The sequence below is a fragment of the Eulemur rufifrons genome, chromosome 6 (assembly GCF_041146395.1).
Source record: "Eulemur rufifrons isolate Redbay chromosome 6, OSU_ERuf_1, whole genome shotgun sequence".
Taxonomy (NCBI): domain Eukaryota; kingdom Metazoa; phylum Chordata; class Mammalia; order Primates; family Lemuridae; genus Eulemur; species Eulemur rufifrons.
The window spans coordinates 37,564,380-37,585,860 of NC_090988.1; the positions used below are offsets into that span (position 1 = coordinate 37,564,380).

General features: G+C 34.6%; 1 protein-coding gene across 1 annotated transcript in view; it reads right to left on the minus strand.

Moving 5' to 3' along the window:
- Window positions 1-21,481, minus strand: part of DEUP1 (deuterosome assembly protein 1) — a 74,500-nt gene that overhangs the window by 29,163 nt on the left and 23,856 nt on the right. The window contains exons 5-9 of the mRNA XM_069469072.1: window positions 17,165-17,278; window positions 16,039-16,281; window positions 8,541-8,686; window positions 5,068-5,173; window positions 211-408 (exon numbers count right to left, since the gene is read on the minus strand). Of these exons, the coding sequence (XP_069325173.1) occupies window positions 211-408; window positions 5,068-5,173; window positions 8,541-8,686; window positions 16,039-16,281; window positions 17,165-17,278 (807 nt within the window). The remainder of the gene's footprint in view (window positions 1-210; window positions 409-5,067; window positions 5,174-8,540; window positions 8,687-16,038; window positions 16,282-17,164; window positions 17,279-21,481) is intronic.

Consider the following 21,481-nt stretch of genomic DNA (forward strand, 5'->3'; position numbering starts at 1 on the left):
GAGCCACCGCACCCGGCCCCTACTATGTTTTTGATGACACTTTGCATTATCTCACAAAGGTTTTATGTGATGCCATAAAACATTTCTGTGTTGCTAGTCTCAGAAATAATACCAAGAAATGCAATGCTTTTATTAGACAACAATGAAGGCTACTATCAGCACCGAGCAAGAGTGTGCCCTGGGCAGGTGCTGTTCTGCCGGTTTGCATACCTGTTGTTTTGCTAACATTTTTTCTTTTATTTCTAATTCCATTTTTAACTGTTTTTCCAGAAGGGCAGCTTTCTTCATGACGGTTGCTATAGTGATCTCCTTCTGATGAAGCTCTTCTGTTAGGTTAGAGATTTCATTCCTCATTCTTTCCTGCTCAGAGCTATGGTACTCTTCCTCCTGTTGGAGTTGGCTTTTTATCTGCAGTAGATAGAGACCAGAAACATTAATGAATCTTTTTATTTATAGAGCAACTTAAAGCTTTTATTGGCCATGTTCAGTCGTGCTATCCTAAAGCTTTGTCAGGCCCCTTTTCTGATCAATACTAAATTAAACACAGATACCTATAATAATGATTCATTAATTTTTCCCTTCCAATTCCAAAAATTCATTTCTCATTTTTATTTTCTGTTGTATGCAAATCATTACCTTCCACTGATACTACTTGGAAAACTACTTTGACAGGAAGATGGAGAAAGTACAATCAAACAGTTTTTATGGAGAAAAAGTTGGTTTAAAGAGGTGAAATGACTTGCTCAAAATCATAAAGCTAGTAACTGGCAGAGCTGGGATGAGAACTCGGGACTCTTGGCTTTGAATTCAGGTCTTTTTTTTTTTTTTGACTAAATTAGGCTGTATTGTTTGTGAATAAACACTGTGTTTTTCAGAATCGTGTTACAATAAATTTCATACAATGCATTTATGAAAACATCACCTCCTCCCCTTAAGCCTGTGGAGTCTCTTATATTCTTAATCTTGGCTAAGCATTCCATGTTAGAAACCTCTGGATCATTTTGGGCTCCTACTCATCCTCGTTTCTCCAAATCTAGTCAGGCAGCAAATTCTATCCACCCTATTTCCATGTCTCTTAAGTCTTGCCTCTTTTCTCTGTTCCTACTACTGCTGTTTTGGTTCAGCCTCTTAGCATCTTTCTAGAAACCAGTCACTGTTTCTAATCTTGATATTCAGAGGTGAAGTACACAATCATCCACCTCAAAAAAAATCATAATCCATTGGGGTGAACAGAAACATAAACAGCCAATTCCAGCACAGTATAGCAATTGATGTCTGCAATATGCAAGGAGGGTGTTTACCCCAGTCTGGTGATGTCAGCACCCCAGAGTAGGGGTCATAAGACCCGATACTGAAGGATGAATGGGGGCCAGTCAGAAGACAGGGATGGAAAAGGGCTCCCAGGCAAAGAACACAATGAAGTCATGGGAATGAGAGACAGCAATGCATACTTGGTGAACTAAAAGGAGTTTGGAATAGCTAGGACTTAGTGTGTGATGAGAAAAAAGGCTGGAGAGTTAAATAGAGGCCACTAATGAAAGAAATTTATATGCATTTACCCCAAGGTACTTACTTATAACATTGATTTTTTTCATTTCACCTTTAAACCTTTCAGTATATATCTCTAAAAGACTAAGGGCTCTCTCTCACTCTTTTTTTGTTTGTTTGTTTGTTTTTAACATAGCCAGAATACCATTATGATGTCTTTAAAAATTAACAATTCTTCAATATCATCACATATCCAGGCAGTATTCAAATTTTAAATTGTCTCAAAAATATAATGGATGTTCTTTAAGTTTATTTAATTGAATTAGGATCTAAATAGGATTTGCCCATTGAGACAGAGTCTCGCTTTGTTGCCTGGGTTAGAGTGAGTGCCGTGGCGTCACCCTAGCTCACAGCAACCTCAAACTCCTGGGCATAAGCGATCCTACTTCCTCAGCCTCCCGAGTAGCCAGGACTACAGGCATGTGCCACCATGCCCAGCTAATTTTTTCTATATATATTTTAGTTGGCCAGATAATTTCTTTCTATTTTTAGTAGAGACGGGGTCTCGCTCTTGCTCAGGCTGGTCTTGAACTCCTGACCTCGAGCGATCCACCCGCCTCGGCCTCTCAGAGTGCTAGGATTACAGGCTTGAGCCACAGCACCCAGCCATGACTGGCTCATATATCTTTTTAAAGCCTTTCCTTTTGTGTGTGTCTGTGTGTCCCAAGTACTTTACATGCATCATCTCATTTAATCCCCATAATCTCTTTATTTTGCAGATTACTCTGTTTAGCAGATGAGAAAATTCAGGTGCATAACTTTTCACAGTTACGTTCCTGGTGAAAGGCAATCTGATTCCAGGACCTGTGATCTTACCCGTTGTGCTCTACAACCTCTGAATGGCCCTAGAAGATGGTTCACACGCTGGGAAAGCTGAGTTTTAGGGGATGACACCTAGAGTAGCATGAGCTAACATGGAAAGTACACATGTCCAGAGGCAAACGTCATGCATCATCACACTTTATGTCACCAACCCCTCATCTGATTCTATCCTTACTACTAATATTTTTAGAGTTTCAGAGTTGGACATGACCTTGGAAGTTACATGGTCTAACGCCATCATTTAACAGATAAAAAAATAAATAAATAAAGACTTACAGGGAAGAGAATAAAGAGGATACTAGAGACTGGAGTACAAGTATCCTAACCCTGAAGACAATATTGTAAGTCTCTTTTAATCCCTTCTGTCTCTAAGTTTTACACTTGAAATTTATTTGATGAAACAACAGGGTTGTTCTGGAGTTTGTCCCAATCTGGATTTTGCTGATTGTATCCCCATGGTGTAATTTAACATGTTAATCTTAAAATGGAAATTTTAAAATGTAAAAAATTAATATACTATTTATGAAAAAAGAGTAATTTATTTTTATTATTTTCACGATGTTTAGAGATTAAAACAGCATACTGTATTGCAAAACTTTTCTCAGTGAGATTAATTTACCTGAGCTCCAAGTGACTTTGGCTTTATTAAAAGTACAAATTTTATCACAAAATAAATGCATAAAAATAGTTCTGTACTGGATAACAAGAAAAGAAATAAAACACTTGCAAGATTCATAATATGTGGCTCTTGTTAGTTTTATTACAAGAGAATGAAAATGCTCTCCACAAACACTTCCTGTTAAGCAACAGCTATTTATATACAATTCATTTGTTACCTTTTCTGCACAGCATTGCACTATCTAGTGGTCTCCAAGAGCCTATAAAGAGATTTGTGCTTCATATTCTCTCTCGCCACGTCACAACTGTGCAAAAGCAGCAGATTCTTTGTATTACTCAAAATTTTATTATTTTATCTAAATCCATGTAGTTAAGAATGGTGTAACTATAGCTGGCTTTAATCAATCTTTATCGTAATGTATTCACTGTTTTTTCACCAGTAAAAACCAGTTTTTTAAAGTTATATTTCTAAAATCAGTAAAATAAGTTTCATGGGATTAGTAGCATCAAAGTGTTCCAAATATAAAGAAAATGGTCATTAATTCATAATACCTTTTCTATACTAAACCTCTATTAATTCTCTAACAGTCAACTCCTTGGGAGACAGTATCTGTCCCTCATATATCATTGTACTTCCTACAGAAATTAGCAACATAGCTATATTCCCACTAGATGCTCAATAAACGTTTGTTGAATTTATATAAACAACTGAATTTATGACCCTATATATTTATGGGAGAACTTAGCCTTAATAGTAATTAATTCATTCTATAAATAATTATTTTCATTTATTGTGTGTCAAGCACTATACAGGGCACTAGTTGATAATTCAAAGCCATGCCCTGGTTTGTTTAACCTTTAACATTTGCTTAGATTTTATAGATTTGAATATTCTGTCTGAGCCTCAAACCTAAAGACCAGAAAGGTAAATAAATGTTATAATAAACTCATGGAAAGAAAGCCACTACTGGATTTTATTTATTTATTTATTTTCGAGACAGAGTCTCTGTTGGCTGGGCTAGAGTGCCATGGCATTAGCCTAGCTCACTGTAACCTCAAACTCCTGGGCTCAAGTGATCCTCCTGTCTCAGCCTCCCGAGTACCTGGGACTACAGATGCTCACCACCATGACTAATTTTTTTGTTTCTATTTTTAGTTGCCTGGCTAATTTTTTCTATTTTTAGTAGAGACGGAGTCTCGCTCTCACTGGTCTCGAACTCCTGATCTCGAACTATCCTCCCTCCTCGGCCTCCCAGAATGCTAGGATTACAGACGTGAGCCACCGCGCCCGGCCAAGAATATACTCTTTGTATGAGAGTAGAGATCCACAAGCTCTTTAAGGACAGTGCCCAGGTCTTACTCATCCTTATATTTCTAGTTCCTGACAGAGTACTTGGCACAATGAAAAATGTCGGTGTAACCAATAACAATAGTAGCCAACATTTACTAAGTGCTTCCTCTGAGCTGGGCTCTATTCTAAGCACTTTATATGCATTATCGCATGGATTTTAATTTAGGGCAAGATACAGACTCTAGAGCCAGATTGCCTAGATTCAAATCTGGTCTCTGCCACTTAGTAGCTATGTAATGTTGGGGGAAGTCACTTCTCTGTGCTTTAGTTTCCTCAAACATAAGAAGGCGATAATATTAAGCCCTACTTTATAAGATGGTTGTGAGGAATAAATGAAGTAAGATTTGTTAAATCCTTAGAACAGTTCCTGGCAGAGGGTAAGTGCTATTTCAGTAGCAGCTATTATTAGCTCATTTAATCCTCATCCCAACCTTATGAGTTTACGCTTGTGGTTGAGCACCAGTGTGTGCTCTCCATCTTCTTGATATGAGCCACCTCTCATGCAGCCACTGGCCCTCCACATTCCACGAGCGGTCTCCCCATGGTGGAGTGATAACCTAAAGTTTGTGTTTTTTAATAGTCTCACACAGAATTAGCAGCTTGGTAAGTTATCATCTTAGGAAAAAATATAAAAAGAAAAAGAAGAGAATGAGAAGGAAGATTTTTTTTAGCACTTTATGTAAACACTTTACATCTACTCGGAAGAAGGGAGCTCATATTTTCCATACCTTATTCAGTTCTTTTTCATGATTTGGTTGTTCTCGGACCACAGAAAACAGCTCTTTCCTTTTCCTTTCTGATTCTTTAATAGAAGGTGAGTAAGATGATTCAAGTCTACACATTAAAAATAAAATGAATAAAAATTAAGCTTAACTTGATAAATTGTTACGACTATACTGTTAATTTAGACCTTTGTAGGCTGCAGAGATAGATCAGAGATAAATCATTCTTGGAAACATTTCTAGTTACAGAAATCTCAAGTTCTAATACATTCAGATCCCATAAGTATTTACATCTTTGAATGAGTGCAAATGGTTTTAATGAAAAGAAAAAGAAGCAATTAATATGGAATTTCAATTATACATTAAAAATTGGTAGACTACTAGGATTGCGCATGCAGATAAGATTTTTGGATAAAAAGAAGCGACTTCCTATATTAAAATAGCTTGGGAACCCTTTTAAAAAAAGGAAACACATCCAACTTGCTAATGCATTGTGGAAAGAACTATGTCATGAGAAGTCCAAGGAGAACAACTATTCCATAAAAGAGATAAAAAATGATTAAATCTGACAGTCTAACCATAGAGAGCTCAAATACATCTATTCCTTGGCTGCTCAATTTATAAAATGGAATTGCAACCACATATTAGTACTAAAGAGGAAAAGCAGAAACTGGTATAAAAAGTACAATTCCCACAGGAAACTTGGAGAAGTATAAGCAGATAATGTTGACTTTCATATGAACATTGGTAAAATTGGTAAAATAAAATTGGTAAAATAAAAATCATCAACACACAAAAATAAAGATAACCGGATGAGGAAAACAGCATGCTTTCTATCAGAAATCAGGCTTGACTATTCTGGCGGAGGATGATGTTTTGAGGAATATACCCATTTGTGAGTGAGTACAATTTTAGATTTCAGAAAAACTTTTGAACAGATTCCATGCATCAAAAATTTAAACCACACAATTAAAACAAGAAACCAAAATCAGAGTAATGATGGAGAAACAACTAATATAATGATTGAAAATAAAAGATCTTTCAAGAGGTATAAATTGATAGTGATATCCCTGAGGTTCACATGCCTAGGCCAGATTGCTTTTTTCCGATTGTTATATATGTTAACTGCAGACAACAAAGTACATCAGAATATAATATACTGCTATAATGTTATCATGAAGGAAAGACCATCTTCAGCATTTCTGTGTGTAGTAATTGTCTTTTTTCCCCTATGCATATATGTGTATAAATAAATACACATTTCCCAGTTAGAATATACCGTACATATTACTTGTCTCAGTCTCCTTTTGTTTCCCACTTAGGAATATATTGTGAACATTCTCCACTTTGTTCAACATTCTCCTAAAATATTTCAGGATTACTCTTAAATTTTTCTTATTTCCTATGATTTGGAAGAAGTGAAAAATAAAATTCCCTATTTTTCAATTCTCCCTAAGCAATTTCTGGGAGTAGACTGCTGAAGTGAATGCTAAAAACTTCATGGTGATCTTGCAAAGTTCAGAGAGTGACTGGAACAAATGTCAAACTCTAATGTGGACAAATGCAAAGAAGAAAACAATAATCATGTTAATATTAAATGCTAATATAAATATATAAAGACTCTATTATTTGTCATGCAGAAAAATAGTGTTGGAATTATTTGTTTCTTTTTAGAGCTGAAGTCTCGCTATGTCACCCAGGCTGGCCTCAAACCCCTGGGCCTAAGCTATCCTTCCACCTCAGCCTCCTGAGTAGCTGGGACTACAGATCCATGCCGCTGTGCCCAGCTTTGATACTGTCTTTAATAATTCTCAGAACATATCAGCCCAAGGTGCTTCTACAACTAAAAAAGAAATAAAGAAAAAGCTAACAAAATCTTTTCATTATTGAGAAAGTTTCTGAAAATGAATAAAAACATTACTATCCTATTTCTATAAAACTACTGTGCGTCTACTCAGTAGTCTGGGCTGCTTCATCTTAAGACAGCTGTAAAGAAGATACAGTCCAAATAGAAGAAATCAAAACAATAACGCAGGTAGAACAGCACTCATATGAGAACAAACTAAAAGGATTTGAAACTTTTAGTGGGAAAGATGAAGGCTGAGAAGCCTACAACAGTAGCTGTGAAAAGTTAAATACATACATTTTCATCAAATCTCAGAATACCAGAACTGAGGGATATCCTCCAAATGAGAAAGATGTATGTACTTTGGAAACCAAAATAAATGCCAGTTAAATAGAGGATGGCAAACAGATAGAATAAAAGAGTTTGTATTGGCCAAATATGTGAATAAGTGTAAGATTTTAGATCAAATAATGTATTGAAGGAAAGTTGACCATGTTCAGAATTCAGCATTGGCCTTTTAAGTGCATCATAAAAAATATCTACAATGCTCTTAACAAAACCAGAGCTAGACATGGGTTGAATGGTGTGTTTTTCTATGAAATTTTTTACGTTTTCAGGCATATACATTCTTTTCTTTGCATGGAGATATTTCTCCCCAACACCACACTGAAACTGCATTTTACACATAATAAATATCCAATGGATGTATTAATGATCAGTGATGATGACATATAGCTTGTATATGAGCACTCAGTAATGCTCATTGGCTAACAGGCATTCTGCCATCTTTGGTGAGACATGCAATAGGTCATTTTTAGGGATCTTAATTTGCCATTTGTTGTTAAGCGTAGAACTCAAAGAAATGCTAGCAGGTCCCACAACTTTGAAGAAATAATTAGTGCCTTTAAAACAATGTAATCATCTTTCAATAAAATATCCTTCACCATTTGGCTCTTCAATTTTTAAAATCGTATCATTAGTCTGGCATTAGCTTTCTGATTTTAAGAAAGATTTGAGTTCTAATGACAGTAAGAGCATCAATGAACTATTAAAGCAAACTGTCTATTCACAAGCATAAACATTTATTAATCCTCAGCAATCCCATTTCCTCTGTCGTTATGGAGTACACAATATCTGTCTGATTTTAAAAGAGGGAAAAAATCTGTTTTAACAAGAACCTTAAAGGAACAGAAAAGGTGGTGAGTGTAGAGGCCAAAATAAATATAATATGTACAAGGGAAAAAGTTAACATTAGTTTATAGGCAATCAAAACAAAAGCATTTGAAAAATATGGAATACATCTTATTTCTCTGCATATATAACTAAATATCAGCTCTATACTATTATTTTTATGATATCCTGAAGGATAAAACTTCTAAGAAAATTTCTGACTCATTGTGACAGAAGTAGCCATAAATCAGAACATGATATAATTTTCTAGGTAAGTGAAGATGTTAATTTTAAAGACAAAATTACCATAAATTTTATTTTAAATATTTAATATAACCATAAATTAACAGCATGTTGTACAAGATAGACTTTTTATTCTAGTTTCAAAGATAAAACTCATCAAAATATTTAAACATCATGTTTTGAACAGTTTCTCTCAGACTATCAAATATAAAGATTATACCTCTTTTTATTTTCTTGAGCATTTTGGTACTCTCCTATTTTTAATAATTCTCTGTGTAACTGCAATCGTTCCATTTCTATAATTCTCAAGAGATCATCACGTGACTGTAACTCACTTTTCACCTCTGAGAGTCCTGCTTCCATGGCCTGAATAAAAATATAAAAAAGTTTTTTAATGTTCATGTTTAGATATCATAATATATGATATATTTTAAAATATTTAACATCTACAAATGACCCTAATTTTAAACAAATTGATATTTAATCCTTTGCTTGCTCTGTCTTACAGAATTCCATTCCTTCATTCATTTACTCAACAAATATTTACTGAGCTCTTTCTATGTGCTCTTGGGATACAAACACAGAACCTGTCCTCTGTGAGTTTACAGTTTAATGGCAAAGAAAAATCAATTTATCAAACAAATATGATTACATTGAATGTAAAATTTGAAAGAATTAAACATAAAGGTATGAACAAAGTGTAATGCATAAAATGTGAATTAATGCAAATTCATCACACACCATTTCAGAGTCAGCCCTCTATGTCTATTATCATCCTTAAGAATGATGTTGCAACCTGAGTGTTAATTCTTTATGTAAATATATGGAAGCCCCTCTGCATTTTGGTGGCAAATGTGCGGAATCTTGTAAATTTTTATGTCCTAATTTCATTTCTGCTTTCATATATTTTTCCTTTTTTGTTAATTTCAGAATATTATGGGGGTACAAATGTTTAGGTTATATATATTGCCTTTGCCCTGCCCGAGTCAGAGCTTCAAGCATGCCCATCCCCCAGACAGCGCACATGGGACCCAATAGGTGTGAATATACCCATCCCCTCCTTCCCCTTCCCAACACCCATGACTGTTACTACCATATGTGCACATAAAGTACACGTGGTGCTTGTTTTTCCATTCTTGTGATACTTCACTTAGAAGAATGGGCTCCAGCTCCATCCAGGATAATACTAGTTCACCATTATTTTTTGTGGCTGAGTAGTGGAGAAGATTTGAAACGGCTTACAATGGGAATGGGGGAGTTAGTTGATTGTAGGAACACATAAGATTGCTGGGCAGTGCTGAGTACCCGTTTGAGGTTCGTGACCATAGCCTGTTGAGCCATTTCCTGCAGTAGTTCTTGGCTGCTCTCTAGAAGAGAGGAATGGACGAGTCCTTCAATATTATTGGGTCCCTTCCACTCAGTTATATAGAGAAACTAATATATATTAGGAGCACCTGGCCCAGGTCATCAAATCCATTGCCATTTTTATAGATGAGGAAATTGAGGAACAGACTTGACCCAAAGTTACACAACTCATAAGTTCAAGAATTTGGAACAGAAAAATCCAGACCTTTTGACTCCTAGTCCAATTAGAACACTCAAGATGCAAAAATAATTTGTTTCACTCAAAATACGTTAAACAGACCTGTAGCATATTGGTCAAGATAGGGTGGGAGGTTCTGAAGGCAGGAGATTCCTATGGTAATAAAGGTCTTAGAAAACACTTTAGATATTTTCAAAAAGCATTTGTTCAATAATTCTTAATATATAGACATATTCAATAACATTTAGTGAAATATAATCCACATACCACAAATTCACCCATTTAAAGTGTACATTTCAGTTTTTAGTTTAGCCACAAAGTTGTACAACCATCACCATTACTTAATTCCAGAATATTTTCATCATCCCCAAAGAAACCCCATATCCAGGTAACCACTAATCCATGTTCTGTCTCTATGGAATGGCATATTCTGGATGTTTCACACAAATGGAATCATACCATATGTGGCATTTTGTGACTGGTTTCTTTCACTTAGCTTAATGCTTTCAAGGTTCATTCATGCTGTAGCATGTATCAGTGGTTCATTTCTGTTTGTGGCTGAATAATATTCCATTAAATGGATATAACAGATTTTGTTTATCTGTTCATCAGTTGATGGACATTTGGGTTGTTTCTTTTTGGTTATTATGAATAATGCTGCTATGAAATTAATGTATACACTTTTATGTAGACATATATTTTCTTATTAATTCTTACCCCAAAATTTATAAAGCCTAGAAGAACAATTGTATAGAAAGTATAGGACATAATGAAACTCTGTAAAATGTGATAATAATAGAATATTTACTTACTGCTATTAGAAAACTGTATTTATAAGAGTGATAGAGATATCATTGAGGGGAAAAAGGCTTATTTGTGACCTAGCATTACATAGGTAAGAAAATATATGTTAAAACTGAAACTTTCCATAATACAAATAAATAATAATGATTTGATACATGAAGCCATATGCAAAAGATTTTAATTATAATTGACAGCATTATGTAAATTGGCTGAAAAAGTACAAGAAAAGTTTGAAAGCTTTGTTGATATCGATATATTTAGAGTTATTTTTTGACTTTGAATTCAAGGTTAATAATACTAAATTGACATAAGAATTAGTGAATTTATTTAACTGAGATATAGTTTTGAAATTAGTATGCTTTTGCATGAAAGTTAAATCAATTATTTGTCAATGTGGGTGCAAATATTCAGGAAAATGATTCTTTGGTACTTGATTCAGTTATTGGAACATTTTCAAGTTTGATTGGAACAACGTAAGTATGTAAATCTACTTTTTTAATGGTAAAATTTTATGAAATCTAAATATGGATCAAGTATTTCAGATGAATACTTAGCATCTAAATTGAGATATGCATGTAAGCATAAAATACACACCAGATTTTGAAGACTTAATATGAAAAAAATGTAAAATATGTCAATAATTTTTTATATATTGATCACATGTTGGAACAATAATATTTTGGATATATATTGGCTTGAATAAAATACATTACTATTATAGATTAATTTTACTCATTTCTCTTTACTTCTTTAAATATGGCTACTAGAGAAATTTAAATTATATTTGTGACTTGCATTATATTTCTATTGGACAGTGTTTCTCTAGTACCTTAATGACACATTAACAAGCAAACAAAAAAAGGTTAAATTTTCCACCATAGACATTAGAAAAATGCAGAACAGTCTATTTTTACCATTAGCCTCCAATGGGAAATATTGCACATTTAAAAAACGTGAGTGTAGTGTAGCATAGTAAATAAAGATATGCAATGGAATTAACATGTATACTGACACATTTCAAGGTTGTAGAAAGACAAGTGAGAAGATGTGATTCATGTGAAAACTGAGATGCATCTGGCATTAAAGTGTGCAGTAAACTAAACAGAATTTTATATACAATAAATGACAGTATTTCAGATTGAAATGGTTGTCTTTTTGCATTCATGTGCAAGATGTGAAACACTGTGTCATGACAAGTTTGTAAAGAAAGAAGAGAAACTTCTTTCTAAATATATACACTGGTTACAGTATTATTTACCTCTAATTATTCCCCTTTAGTAAAATATAAATTTTGTAAAATGTGCTTAAGGCCCATCTGTTTAGTTATAAATTTGCCTAATGGCTTGAAAGGAGCAGTGATTTTTAAACTTTCAAATCAACTACCAAATATAAATAATTGATATCTCCTTATTTAGTATTTATCCTAAAGAAAAGAATGAAACATGAGTAAAATTTAGAAATAAAACAGTAAAAAGGTTAAGTAAAAGCATTATTTTCAGCATTTTTTCCAAAATGGATGAAAAATACTTAATGTATTCCTGGGAGTAGAAATCTTATCTTTTAGACATTTTAAATTTTTTGAAGGAGGGGGGAAGGCCAAAAACTTAACCAGTGGGGTGAACTAATACCTCTTGTATTAAACTGGATGCAGGTGGATACTATTCTTTGAAATAAGGTATCACAAGAATGGAAAAACAAACAACACATGTATTCCCCATTAAATTGGAGCTACTTGATCAACATTTGTATGCACATATGGAAGTAAAACTCAACAGAAACCAAGCAGGTAGGACAGGGGAGGAGGGGATGGGTAAATTCACACCTAACAGGTACAATGCACACTATCTGGGGGATGGGCACGCTTATAATTTTGACCCAAATGGCCAAAACCAATTTATATAACCAAAACGTTTGCACCCCCATAATATTCTGAAATTAAATAAATAAATGAATAAAAGACTACTTCTATCATAAAAAAAAACTTACCCATTGGGTACAATGAACACTATTTGGGTGATGGGCACACTAAAAGCCCCAACATAAGCATTATAAAAGGTATCCACGTAACAAAAACGTTTGTACCCCCTTAAGTATTTTGAAATTAAAAAAAATACTAGCCAGAAATTTTTTTAATGCAATTACTTTCCAAAAATATTTTTATTAAGACTATAACAGATTTTTTTTGTGCATAAAACATGCTCCAGAATAATTTGGTTTATTTTTTGATACATGCAATTCTTTTGTAAAATATAAAATGGAGATTCTTAGTTTAAATTTAATAATGTTCCTACATCCAAGGATAGCTAAATTATTTTTTAAATGAATAAAAATTTGTAAAAATATAATTTTGGTAAACTTCCTCATAGAAATTAGTATGAATATCAGTCACATTAAAATTTATCATTAACTGTGGAAAACATCACAAAATAAAGTTAGAGAATTGCTGGTGATGAATATGATAAAAATAACATTTCAAACTTTAAAGAAGGGTTTCTCAGCCTTAGCACTATTGACACTTTGGGCTGGGTAATTCTTTGTTGTAGGGGTTGTCTTGTGCATTGTAGAGTGTTTAACAGCATCTACAGCCTCCACCCACTAAATGCTGGTAGCACTCCTTCCCCTTGTTGTGACAACCAAATATGTATTCAAGAATTGCCAAATGTCAACAGAGGGCAAAATCACCCCAGTAGAGAGCCACTGATTTAAAGGAAAGTCATAATAATTAAGCAATTAGTACTGTTGTGTTGCAACCTTTAGAATGAATATCAGTAAAAATGTTTCACAATTACATTGACTTCTATGAAGAGCTGGTTTTAATTTCATTATATTACTTATTATTATTATATTATTAAGGTCACTAATGAATTATTAAGTACGTTAATATATGCATACATAAGGAAAAATCAAAGTAGATAACGTGGACTTTGCTTAGCTCAGGCAACCCACAGAGCTTTCTCAGGAGTACATGTAAGCCCCTGGAAGTTTGTAGAAATCTTTGAGTTTGAGAGAAAGAAGGGTGCTAAGTCAAATCCTGTTGACTTGGGTCAGGAGGTTAAGTCAACTGAATGATATCAGGAAAGGATAGGGTGACCTTGGCCAGGAGCTGGTTTGAGTCCTCTCACTTCCTGCTACACCTTTGACTCCCAGGTTGCATGCATTCTCTCTTCTTGCCAATAGGAATGTGTTATTGTGATAAGTATGAGCAGAACAGGCTTAAGGCATTTATTCAGAGGGAGGGTATAGATGGTGATCCAAACTGGGAGTGTTAATTTATTAATGTTCTTCAATGTACAAACTTCCTATATTTGCAGCATTTTTTCTTTAAGAAGATTCTCCATCCTATGTCCTGGAAAAGTATAAACGACAAAGTTCTGAGGAGGAGAAAAGGGGAATTTATCAAGGAAAGCATTGCAGAGAAAGTCAGTCATGCTGCCAAGAACAGCAGCCAGGAACAGAGGCCCTTTTACCCCCTAGGGTACAGGTGTAAGGGTAGCCATTTCTATACTGTAAGTGAGCCAGACAAAAGCTGAACCTCACCCTATAAAAAAGGATGAGTTTGGGCACTGTACACAGGTTCAAATAGAATTACTTGGGGGAAGAATAAAAGGAACTGATGTTAGTGAAGAAGTTGAACCTCACTGAAGGATAGAACCAAACTTGTAACTGGACCTACTAATGAAATACGTTTCAGGCAAACTAAACAGAGAAAAGAAAAATAGGCCTGAGCAGAGAATAGATTTGTAGGGACCAGAGCCAAAAAGACTTAAAGAAGGAATAAAGCAGAGAACTATTCAGTCTGCACAGGATAACTTGAAGCCCAAGGGAGAATATTTGGGAAGTACCCAGAAAAATCATTTTCTTATTTATTGAATACGATCCCGGTGCAGATTCCAGCAGTAGAAAGACAGCTGCAAAATATAAGTTTAAGTTGTCTTTAAACAGAAGGCATGTCCAGTTGTCTTATACTCAGGGAGGTGAATGGGCAGCAGCCTCTGAGAGGGTAAGAACCTCATCAGTGCATTACCAGCAGTCATGCAAACACAGCTCAAACAGCACAGGGTAGGCTGATGGGCAAGCTAAACGCTAGAAGCCCCTGGATACCCTCTAGAGCAGAAGAAAAAGGGTTAACCTCATTTGTAATATAATCAAGCCAAAGAAAACACTATCAATACCTTTTCTATTTCTAGACAATTTCTGGCTTCCTCAGTGTTTAGTATTTGCAGTTTAGCTTGCATTGTTTGTTTACATCTGTATGCTAATTTGTATTAGAATAAGACCTCCCTTCTCAAACAAAATTGGAGTTTGAGATGGGGGAGATGTACATCTTTTAGAAATGCCACTGAATGGGAGAAGCTAGGAGCCTTGTTTTCTGTCCCCTCCCAAACTTGGGGAAAGAGGAACACAGGAGAAGAGCAAATGCTGGCAGAAAAAGTAGTTAAACAACTAATTTGATATATAATGTGGCAGGGTAGGGGAATGAGGAGTTGGCCCAGCGCTAAGACAGGACTCTGGGAGGTTAAGTGGCAGAAAATCCTGGGTGGAATCTCTCAGGGAAGTGGAAGTCTGCCCACATAGCGACCTCAAAATGTGTAATTTAGGATGAGGATGGAATAGAGTGGGGTGAAGAGATGGGCCAACTGCCATGGAGAAAATCATAAAAGATGCTGAATGTTTGAAGCTGAGAGATAAAACCTAGAACGGGAGATAAAACCATAGAATGTCTCAAGTAACTGGATATTCATGAATAAGAAATATTTAGTAAGGAAATCAGTAATGACCAACTTTGATGAATCCTATATAACCTTTCTAATAATTGCAAGAAGTGAAAAGACAAAAAAATTGTTGGGTGAAGAAAAAAATTAATGCTTGAAAAAAACCATCCGTCATATTTGCCAATGTGAAAGTTACTTACAAATAAACTCTAGGATACTGTTTGGTAATGATTATAATAAGGTTACCGGTGATAAATCACCCCCATATGCTGAGGTTACTAGATTGTTGTATCCTTCATGATTTCCTGCATTTCTAACCCAGGATTCTTATGAGTAAAAGAGGCACAGAGTCAGAGAAGATAATAGGGAAGGGGGTGGTGTGTGGCTAAAGGACCACAGTTTTTGGACATAGAGGTCTGTAAGTGACTGCTGTTACATTGCATTGGTAATACATTATTATTATGCCACTGCACAACCAAAATGCACTCTAGTGGGATGAAGTACCTGTGGGATTACTGAATTTACTCATCAAGTGAGGAAATATGAACTAAATTCATACATGTAATAGAAAACTAGCTTTCTAATCCCGATACCTGTTGAGTCACCATTTATACAAATCATGGACAATATTAGTCGGAAAATAAAAATTAAATCTTCACCTGGCATTGTCTTTGATACATTTTCAGTTCTTGTAAGAGTTTCTGATTTTCATCTTGTAACTTATTCCTGCTTAATGCTATTTCACTCACAGCTGATTTTAATTTTTCAATAATGAACTCATCTCTTTCACTGGTTTCACAACTGGGATCTGGTTCACATATCAAATGAGGAATTTCAGAGCTGCTGTCTTCTATGCACTGTTTTTTACCATTTAGTTGAGTTTGGTAACTTTGTGCCTGTTTCTGAAAAATATGAAAATTGTGTAAATTAAATAAAGAGTATCATATTGAAGCTTACATAAAGTTCATGAATGATAGAAATGAATTAGTAAAAATATCTTTAAATATATTCCTGGATAATGAAGGTTGGCTGTTTGTAATTCAGTCCTGTGTTGGTTCTAAAATCTCAATTTCAGATGGCATAAAGAGAAAATATATCTGTATAACCTCAGAGTGAAGATGTAAAGGAGGGAAGGGGGTAAGGAATAGGAAAGTCTTATTAAGCAAGAAAAAAATCTAGAAGCTATAAAAAGATGAGAATTATGAATTCAGTTGCACAATAGTTGAAAAATGTCACTATGACTAAAAATAAATAAAATAAACAAAATGAAACATCAACAATTGGATTGTAGGGGAAAAGTTGCCAATGCATATAACAGGCTTAATGATTCCTATTGTACAAAAATTTCTACACTCAGTAAGAAAAAGACAAACACCACAAAAATGGGCAAAGTTTATGAACAGGCAATTCACAGAAGAGGAAATGAAAAAGGCTAAGAAATATATGAAAAGATGCTCAGTCTTACAAGTGGTCAGAGAAATGCAAAGCAAAGCAAACATTCTTAGACTCCCTAAGTACCTCACCCATAGGCATGCAAATACATGTGTTATTTAATGATATAACAACAATGGAATTTTTAATAGCACCATTCTTTGAGACATGTAGACTAAATTCACCATTACAGATTTTTCTTGCACTTGGGACTATACTCACTGTTGGACCTACTTTGGTTACTTTACCTTAGTTGGCATTTCTATCTGTAAATAGATTATATGCTAGTGGCAAAGATACAAATATTTAACCTCTACTTTCTTCTAATTTAGAGGATAGTATTAGATAATTTACCTGAAATTGATTATACTTCTCAGATAATAGTTTTTGTTGAGCATCTAAAGAAACCAGATGAGTCTGATATAGTATCTCTTGCTTGTCCCATTCTCTTGACTTTGCTCTAAACTCCTTTTAAAAAGTGGGAGGACAAACATAAAGAATATTACTCATTTTAAAGCACAATGAATAGTGCTTATTTCATTTGTACATCTTCATTCTGAGAAAAAAAAAGTAAGTCCATTCCTTATCTATTAGGAAAACAAAAAAAAGTATCGAATCAATCCTGTTGGATTAACTATCTTCTCATTTTCTCCAGGAAATATGGAATTTATAACTTAATCATTTAAAAATGTAAAAAGGTCTCTCTGATAACAAATGCTGATTACTAATCAGGAGTTTCCAACAATGTTTTTGCATCAACCAGTACTTCCTTACTATTTCCTGACCCCTTCTTTCATTTTCTACACTCAGTTGCTAAACTTACTCTCTTGTGTTGCAAAGGGTGGGGCCTGAGCTTATTTAGTCACGGTTATGGACTGAATGTTTGTGATACCCCCCAAACATATATGTTGAAGCCTAATCCCCAATGTGATGGTATTAGAAGGTAGGGACTTTGAGAGGTAATTAGGTCATGAGGATGGAGCCCTCATGAATGGGATTAGTGCCCTTATAAGAAGAGATGAGAGACCTTGCTTTCTCTTTCTTTCTCCCTGCCACATGAGGATACAACATACAGACACCCATATGTGTACCAGCAGAAGGGCCCTAACCAGAATCTGACCATGCTGGCATTGTGAACTTGGACTTTCAGCCTCCAGAACTATGAGAAATAAATGTCTGTTGTATAAGTCACCTGGTCTATGGTATTCTCTTATAGCAGCCTGAACTAAGACAGTGACTTTGTCCCCTTGTGGCCAGGCCTCATTTAGGCAGGGAAGAAATGATGGGAGTAGCTTGATAAAGCATGCTCAGCTTAAGTTTTTGCTCGAGTAGTGTAATCATAGGCCCTGATTATCTGTTCATAACTTAATAATATGAGCCAAAGAAAACTTCACTGTTTCTCAATTTTGCCTAGGGATGGCCATTATATCTTTTCTGTCCAGGCTTTAAGAAACTTAAGGATAAGAACTGTTTATTTTATTACTTTTGTAATGTTCCTAGTGCCTGACAAAGTACCATGAACGTACTCCATGAACGTACAAATAAAACATGATACATTATTATTTCCTAAAATTTAAACATTTCTCACTAAATTTTGTAAAGAAAACAACATGGTTGGAAATAAACTCTAGAGCTACTATATGACCATATATTACTGCATATAGAAACATGGCATGAATTTATTGATGTTTTCAATCAATTCAGTAATATTTATTGAGCACCTGATATCTACCAGGTCCTGTGGACAGAAGATTTGGAACTATTTCATGATTTAAAAAAAAATTTACTTTGAAAAAAACATAAAGGAATATATAGTAAAGTAGGGAAATGTATACACAAATAATTTTACAGTATAGTAAGTACAATAATACTGACACATAAAAGCCATGCAAAGGATATTGTGATTATCTTAACTATTTCCCATAATATGTCAATCATATAGCTAGAGTGATTTGTATTGTTTGGAAGATGGCTGAAATGACTGGATTGGTTATGCTGAAAAAAATGCTAATTTAGAGAATGAAAGGTACATTTTGCTTAAAATGAGAACATGGCATTTCATATATTCTGTAAGAAATGATTTTAAAGAGCATTTGAGGAATTTTTTATTTTATAAATTCATAAGTCCTAAAACAATTAGTGAAGGAAGGCCATAAATAAGGAAGCTTTTTATAGCAATTAAAGGTGACCTGAAATTGAGTGATGGTATTAAGGCTGGAGAAATATGGAAAGACCTTCCCTATATAATAGTGCCTCATGATAAATAGACTATATTTACTAGGATAAATGGAGATGTTCATTTAAAGTTATAGACTTTGATTCTGACATTCAACAATACAAAAATCAGGTATACGGAAACATGGTCTTCAGTAATAGTGACACATTTACAAAACTAAGCTCTAGTAGAAAATAAGTAACATTTTCAAATCAATGCAATTTAGATTTTAAAAAATTCTGTTTACTTTTAAGTTAGGAAAGAGTCTTTGGGGATAAAAGTCAAAATTTGGGCAAAGTTGACTTAAGTAGTTCATATCTTTTAGATAATACAAATATTTAGCACCATCTGCCCAATAACCTCAAATAATCTTGAAAATAAATATTCCCCAGCATGCTTTAGAGGCAGAAACATTAATCTCAACTCCTTACCAATGCTACAACAGGTAGCAATGAGGCCAAAAACAGCCAGAAATGCGTGCAACATATCAGCAGGTGCTTATAACAATCCTGGCTTCCTTGGTCTTAAGATGTATTGGTTTCAAGACTAGCAAGTCAGTACAATATATGCAGTAGTATGGAACCATGCAGAGACCAAGAGAGCTTCATTAGGGTTTTTATAGGGAGTGGAGATTTCAGCCTAGGTTTCAGAGAGTCTGTAGGTTTGCCTAGATCTCCATAGTAAGGTCTCCATGATTGGAAAAGCTTTTCTGTGTCTTAAAGCTTGAGAGTGGTTAAGGTCATTAAAATTAGAGTTTCTAGTGACAGCTACTTATTAGATTTTTTTAAAGCCCTCTGCTAAATATTGGGAGATGGTCCTTAATGATTATTATATGTCAAGGACCTCCACCTGTAAGATGGTTTAACTTTTTATTATGAAGATTTCCATACTGAAATAAAAGTAGAGAATAAAACAAACCCCCATGTACCCTTCACCCCATTCAACTACCATCGACTTAGTCCATCTTTACTTCTCCTATTTCTCTACTCTTTTTTGTTGGAGTATTTTAAGGCAACTTCCAGAGCTCATGTATTTTCATCCCTAAACCCTGAATGTTTTAGTGTGCAGCTAAATATATACATATTTTTTTTTTCCAAAACCACAGTGTCGCCTATAAGATATTTTTAACCCTATTTGCTGATTAAAAAATGGAATCTCTGTGAGGCTAACAACTTGCCTAAAGGTCACAGGGCAAGTCAGTGAATCATCAAGGCCTGTTTTGAGTTATGAGCTACCATGTTCTTCCACTACCACACTCTGCTCTCCACTCCATTACTATACTAGTGTATAAATGTTTGCTCCAAATGAAAAACATGTTTACATGCAGACTAAAACTAGACAAATCTGTCTCTTACACATTAATTTTTTAGATAGTTAAAAGTAAAAACAGGCACTTGAAACATTTTTTTATAATTATACAAGTTAAACTATATGTACATAGTTTGCTTAAAAATTTTTATGTAAGTACAAACATATCAAAACATATTTGCTACTTATTTCCACTATAATTTCATGATATGTATTTCATGTAAATATTTAGTTCCCTAAATGTAAAATGTGCACACACAAAGTACTTAATATTAACGTAAGGCTTTCTTTTTGTTTGAACAATTTATATGCATGTGGTTCTCCCAGGAAAAGTCAGTAAAATGGATAATCAGTGACTCGACTTCTGCATTTTCGGTGAAAGCATATGTATATTACAGTGCACGTCTTTGGGTATCTTCTATGAGACCAGGATATTTCTGAAGCCAGTCTGATTATATCACTGCAAGAGCCAGAGAGTACTACACAGTGCCTTTTCCTAGAGGGCCAACTTAGCAATAGTAAGTTTGTATTTAAAAAAACTGTATGTAATTCAGTAGCATGTAAAATTTGTAGGACATTTAAAGATACAACCTGACTTCCTACAAAGTTCTTATAACAAGCTAGTTTTAGGGCTGTGACCTCAGGCTTTATTTTTTTTTTTTCCTGCTCTTAAAGATATTTTAAGGCAAAAAGACTGCTAATTGAAGAGTAAGATGATGAAGTATGAAACAGGGCAATGACAACTAGATAGGAGGAAGGAGATGAGAGGTGTTGGACAAGGCAAAGGGGCAGATCTCACTCAGCTGCAGTTGAAGTGAGAGAAAGGAACCAAAGAGGGTGTCTATCCTGGGTGACTGGGAGCCGCAGGACCATTACCTATCAATGAGTAGAAGAAACTGAAATCACTGGCTGGGAGTGAGGGAGTTTTGAGAAGAATGAAAAGAAATTAAGTGGGATAACACAAAAGTCAACTTTGGGTCAATTAAAAAATAATAACTGAGCAATACTGCGAACCCCGCTGAGGTTAGATAATAGGAATTTACAGTAGAATCTTTTTGCTGTTACATGACTTATGGGTTGAATGCTCAAGAGCATAGGGAAGAAAAATAGCTGGCTTGCTTTTTCCAAGATTGGAAAGTTAAGAGGAT